Source organism: Cucurbita maxima, unplaced genomic scaffold, assembly GCF_002738345.1.
Source record: "Cucurbita maxima cultivar Rimu unplaced genomic scaffold, Cmax_1.0 Cma_Scf00009, whole genome shotgun sequence".
NCBI classification, from domain to species: Eukaryota; Viridiplantae; Streptophyta; class Magnoliopsida; order Cucurbitales; family Cucurbitaceae; genus Cucurbita; species Cucurbita maxima.
The window spans coordinates 5,719,257-5,725,901 of NW_019272025.1; the positions used below are offsets into that span (position 1 = coordinate 5,719,257).

Sequence of the window (6,645 nt, forward strand, 5' to 3'; positions counted from 1 at the left end):
CAACAATAATGTTTCTACGACCTTTTTCTTAAAGGTTGTCCTCAAATTATATAGATTATTTTACTTAATGTCCAACTATTGGAGTCTCTTTTCCATTTGCATTTGGGATATATTTGATTTGAAATCTTAACAAATGAAAACAATTATATATATATACTTACTGAAATCCTGAACTCTTTTCCACAAAAGAGAGTAACAATGCGAAAGGAATTTAATAGAGTAATTAAGCAGCTCTAAAGCTCACGATCTAAAAGGAATCAAGAAGTGAATAAAAAAAAGGCTATTGATTTGATTGGACATTCCTCCAAATAATAAGTATGAATGTTAGAACTCTTTTGATCAATCTTGAGGCTATATAATTCTTTGCAATTCTATGTAGTTTAGGTTGCATGTAGAATCATTCAAGCTCGACATGATCAATCTTGTTTGTGGAATGATTCGAATCTCAAGCAAGTGTTCTTGCCTTGAGATATTTGATCAACAAGCTAGACATGATCGATCTTGCTTGTGGAGTGATTCGAATCTCAAACAATGTTTTGCCTTGAGATATTCGATCAACAAGGTAATCTGAATCTTACTCCCCTTGTAGTGGTTCCTTATTTTATCACGAGCCTTGATTAAGGGGAAGCATACTTTGTCAGAAAGTCTTAGGGGTTAGAAAGTCTTAGGGGAGGTGTTGGATGGGAATGATCAAGAGTTTATAATCAAGGAAGTTATTTCCAATATGAGGCTTTTTGGGATGCCCAAAGGGTTAATTTAGGGAATGATCAAGAGTTTATAATCAAGGAAGTTATTTCCAATGGTATGCGGCTGATGCCCAAAGGGTTAATTTAGGGAATGATCAAGAGTTTATAATCAAGGAAGTTATTTCCAATGGTATGCGGCTCTTTGTGGATGCCCAAAGGGTTAATTTAGGGAATGATCAAGAGTTTATAATCAAGGAAGTTATTTCCAATGGTATGAGACTTAAGGATTCAAATATCTCTTTCTATTCATTTCTATGATCATAGAGGGACCCCCCTTTACCATTATGTATAAATCGACTATTCTATTTGTACAGATATGGTATAGGGGTGCATTCAATCTTTGTTTGTCTATTAGTTCACAGTTCTTCGCGGGGTAGAGCAGCTTGGTAGCTCGCAAGGCTCATAACCTTGAAGTCACGGGTTCAAATCCTGTCTCTTGAGACTTTTTGGGGAAGCAAAGCCATAAAGTGGACAATATCATACCATTGTGAAAAGTGTACGCAAGATAGACAAGGGACATCCAATCACGTGAAGTTGGAGGACGGTGCAAATGTCACAACCCACGATGGGATTATGCCACAACCATCACAATCCAATACACCCATATTAACGTCACAACCAACAAAATAGTAACGTTTAAGAGGTGTCAATACAGAAGAATGTCATGACGCGACCAATAGAAGAGTGTTATTATGTGTGCATTGAAGAGGCATGAGCAAGATAGAAAACGAGACATGAGTGCGGTCACATGAGGTGTCAATATAGAAGAATGTCATTATGTGTGCATTGAAGAGACATGAGCAAAGATAGAAAACGAGACATGAGCAAGATAGAGACAACGAGACATTAGCATCACAGATAGGCTTGTTGAAGGGTGAGTAGGGCCACGGGCAGGTTCCAAAAGAAATTTGGGCATGCAATTGGAGTGTCATGATGGGAAAGGGGATGATGCATCATCCAACAAACCATATAACATTTACATTGAAAAGATGAAGGGGGCATGAGCAAGATAGAGACAACGAGACATGAGCGTCACAGATAGGCTTGCTGAAAGGTGAGTAGGGCCCAGGTTGGTTCCAAAGGAAATTTGGGCATTTAGTTGAAGTGTTACAATCGTATTTAAGTGAGGAAAAGTAGGTTGTGACCCCGACATGCAAAATAGACAAGGGATTACTCTCAAGTGACGCTCATCCGATCACGTGAAGACCAAAAGAAAGTGTGGATGCTTTATTTATCACCAAGTCGACCCCCACGCGGAAAAGTAGGTTGTCACCCCCACGCAAGACAGACAAGGGACACGTGAAGACCAAGCTTGGAGGACGGTGCAAATGTCACAACCCACGATGGGATTATGTCACAACCATCACAATCCAATATGTTGGATGATGAAAGTCCCACATCGGTTAATTTAGGGAATGGTCATGGGTTTATAATCTAAGAATACACTCTCCATTGGTATGAGGCCTTTTGGGAAGCCCAAAGCAAAGCCATGAGAGCTTATGCTCAAAGTGGACAATATCATACCATTGTGGAGAGTCGTGTTCGTCTAACATGGTATCAGAGCCATGCCCTAAACTTAGCCGTGTCAATAGATTGGCAAATCCTTAAATGTCGAACAAAGGACTCCAAAAGGAGTCAAGCCTCCTCGAAGGTACGAAGGCAGTCAAAAAATGACTAAGACTCCAAAGGAGTCGAGCCTCGATTAAGGGGAGGCGTGCTTTGTTCGAGGGGAGGTGTTGGATGATGAAAGTCCCGCATCGGTTAATTTAGGGAATGGCCATGGGTTTATAATCTAAGAATACACTCTCCATTGGTATGAGGCCTTTTGGGAAGCCCAAAGCAAAGCCATGAGAGCTTATGCTCAAAGTGGACAATATCATACCAGAGCGCGGTCACATGAGGTGTCAATATAGAAGAATGTCATTATGTGTGCATTGAAGAGGCATGCGCAAGATAGAAAACGAGACATGAGCAAGATAGAGACAACGAGACATGAGCATCACAGATAGGCTTGTTGAAGGGTGAGTAGGGCCACGGGCCGGTTCCAAAGGAAATTTGGGCATGCAATCGAAGTGTCATGATGGGAAAGGGGATGATGCATCATCCAACAAACCATATAACATTTACATTGAAAAGATGAAGGGGGCATGAGCAAGATAGAAAACGAGATATGAGCGTCACAGATAGGCTTGCTGAAGGGTGAGTAGGGCCCAGGTTGGTTCCAAAGGAAATTTGGGCACCCAGGTTGGTTCCAAAGGAAATTTGGGCATTCAGTTGAAGTGTTGCAATCGTATTTAAGTGAGGAAAAGGCCCAGGTTGGTTCCAAAGGAAATTTGGGCACCCAGGTTGGTTCCAAAGGAAATTTGGGCATTCAGTTGAAGTGTTGCAATCGTATTTAAGTGAGGAAAAGTAGGTTGTGACCCCGACATGCAAAATAGACAAGGGATTACTCTCAAGTGACGCTCATCCGATCACGTGAAGACCAAAAGAAAGTGTGGATGCTTTATTTATCACCAAGTCGACCCCCACGCGGAAAAGTAGGTTGTCACCCCCACGCAAGACAGACAAGGGACATCCAATCACGTGAAGACCAAGCTTGGAGGACGGGCAAATGTCACAACCCACGATGGGATTATGCCACAACCATCACAGTCCAATACACCCATATTAACGTCACAACCAGCAAAACAGTAACGTTTAAGAGGTGTCAATACAGAAGAATGTCATGACGCGACCAATAGAAGAGTGTCATTATGTGTGCATTGAAGAGGCATGAGCAAGATAGAAAACGAGACATGAGCACAGTCACATGAGGTGTCAATATAGAAGAATGTCATGATGCGACCAATAGAAGAATGTCATTATGTGTGCATTGAAGAGGCATGAGCAAGATAGAAAACGAGACATGAGCAAGATAGAGACAACGAGACATGAGCATCACAGATAGGCTTGTTGAAGGGTGAGTAGGGCCACGGGCCGGTTCCAAAGGAAATTTGGGCATGCAATTGAAGTGTCATGATGGGAAAGGAGATAATGCATCATCCAACAAACCATATAACATTTACATTGAAAAGATGAAGGGGGCATGAGCAAGATAGAAAACGAGACATGAGCAAGATAGAGACAACGTGACATGAGCGTCACAGATAGGCTTGCTGAAGGGTGATTAGGGCCCTGGCCGGTTCCAAAGGAAATTTGGGCATTCAGTTGAAGTGTTACAATCGTATTTAAGTGAGGAAAAATAGGTTGTATTTGAGTGAGGAAAAGTAGGTTGTGACCCCGACATGCAAAATAGACAAGGGATTACTCTCAAGTGACGCTCATCCGATCACGTGAAGACCAAAAAAAAGTGCGGATGCTTTATTTATCGCCAAGTCGAGATGAATACTATATGGTAAACATAAATTCTTTGGCATTGAATCCAGGTATTCAAAGAACAGATTGTTCCAGCTCGATACCGTCAAGAATTGTTGACTATTGAATGGGAACAAGTTCATATTCGAAGTATTTTTCCCCTCCAATATTTTTCTAGTGGAGCTTCCCTCCTTCCTTTTAATGAACATAATGATGCTTTATGAAGAGACAAACAATACAGTAACCCTCAAGAAGTGCCCACCCGGCCACATGAGGTGTCAAATAGAGAGGAATGTCATGATGCGACCAAGGGGCAACACACCATATAATGTGTACGTTGAATAAGAAACGAGGCATATAACGTTTACATTGAAAAGGAAACAAAGCATAAGCAAGATAGGAACAATGCATCCAATGCACCATATAAATAGAAAACGAGGCATAAGCAAGATAGGGACAACGAGTAATAGACATGAACGCCACAAATAATCTTGTTGAAGGGTCGGGTAGGGCCCCAACCTTAACCTCAAAATTCGGGGTTCCATAGTGAATTTAGGTAATTTTGACTTTTTAACCCTTTTAACTATTCTACCTAATTAATGAAAAGAAATTTTGAAGTGTTGATGCGGAAGGGACGATGCATCATCCAACAAACCATATTGAAAAGAAAACAACGCATAAGCAAGATAGGGACAATGCATCCAATGCACCATATAAATAGAAAACGAGGCATAAGCAAGATAGGGACAACGAGTAATAGACATGAGTGTCAAAGATACGCTTGTTGAAGGGACGGGTAGGTCCCTGGGCCTTAACCTCGAAAGTCGAGGTTCCAGAGAGAATTTGGGCATGTGGTTCTAAAGTGTCATGATGCGACCAACAGAGACGGTGCATCATCCAACAAACCATATAACGTGTGCATGGAAGAGGAAATGAGACATAAGCAAAATAGGGACAACACATCTAACACACCATATAACGTGTGCATTGAATAGAAAACAAGACATAAGAAACATAGGGACAACGAGTAGTAGACATAAGCGTCATAGATAAGCTGGTTGAAGGGCCGAGTACGGCCCCGTGCCTTAACCGCAAAAGTCAGGGTTCCATAGGGAATTTGGGCATGGGGTTTTTATGAAATATGAAAGCTCGTCAAATTCCCTATGGAACTCCGACTTTCGAGGTTAACACCCGAGGCATACGCAAAGAGAGTGCATTCAAGCTAAGTGAGACATATGCATATGTAAGGTTCGAGAAAACAAGGTGACATGAGTATCAAAGACAAACTTATACCTCTCATCCATGTATTCAACTACGGCCAATTCATTGCTGCCATCTGCTCCATCAAAGTACTCGAATGATAAGTTAAGAATTCAATGGAATTTCAAAATCAGTTATAAGAACTCAGGGAACAAGAACAAAGCCCTAACAATGAGAAAATAACTGGAATCAAGCAAAGTCCCGCACATTAAGATTCTAAAATTAATCCACCAAAAACAGGAATTATGACAAGTTCACAGAAAAACGTTCCAACCGAGTAATCTTACAATTTCGAAATTGAAAGAAAAACGTAGCTCTCGAGAAACACACCTCTGATTCGTAGTTGTCGTTGAGGAACAACAGCTCGACGCGCCATCAAATCTTCCTTACCGCCAAAACTCCTCCAACACTGGTAAACAGAGAGAGGAAGAAAATTTTGGAGACGACTGTTGGGCCGGGCCCTTCAAGTCGGCCGTTATAATTAGTATAGTTTGGGCCTATTCCCCTTTCTTATTGGGCCGTGTTGGATCTTAAGTATGGGCCGAAAATACAATATGATGGGACCATGAGGATAATATAAGTTTCTAGTGCCTTTTAATATGAACAAAATCTTACCCATTTTCTTCATTTTTTTTTTTTTTTTTAAAGAAAGTTCAAGGGCTCTTCTACGAGCCTATTATTTCGGGAGAAAAAAAATAGTTTTTTATTAAAAAAAAAAAAAAAGAGCCTTTTATTTCGAAGAAAATAAAATGTTGTTTTAAAATTAGATTTTTGTTTGGAGGAAATAGTCGTCCACGAAAGGTAAAACCACTCCAAATGTTACGTAGATTCTTATGGTTCACAGTGGGGCCCCTCATTCTATATAATCCCAACGTACTCATCCACCCATCCTTATTTAAAAAATAAAATAAATAACTTAAATATGAATATTGCTCTCACAACATTGGTGGTCTTCCTAGCAGCTTTTGCACCCATCTCCTGTGCTACATCAGAGGTTCCGGCAGAAAAGTCGCGATTAGAATCTTGGTTTTCGGAACATGTGAAGCCCTTAGCGGCCCGCAAGGCGGATCTTGATCCAGCCCTTGTGGCCGCTGAAGAAAGCTCCACCGTCGTCAAAGTAAGGGCCGACGGAAGTGGAGATTTCAAGACTATCACCAAAGCCATTGCCAGCGTTCCTGTTGGTAACACCAAGCGCGTCGTGATTTGGATTGGAGGAGGGGTTTATAAAGAGAAGGTTACGATCGATAGGAATAAGCCATTCATTACCCTTTATGGCTCTCCTAAC

General features: G+C 41.2%; 1 protein-coding gene across 1 annotated transcript in view; it reads left to right on the forward strand.

Annotated features, from left to right (window-relative positions):
- Window positions 1-6,282: 6,282 nt before the first annotated feature.
- The window catches only part of LOC111484040 (probable pectinesterase 48), a 1,202-nt gene continuing 839 nt past the window's right edge, over window positions 6,283-6,645 (forward strand). The window contains exon 1 of the mRNA XM_023130453.1: window positions 6,283-6,645. This exon is cut by the window's right edge and continues 111 nt beyond it. Coding sequence (XP_022986221.1) covers window positions 6,283-6,645 — 363 coding nt within the window.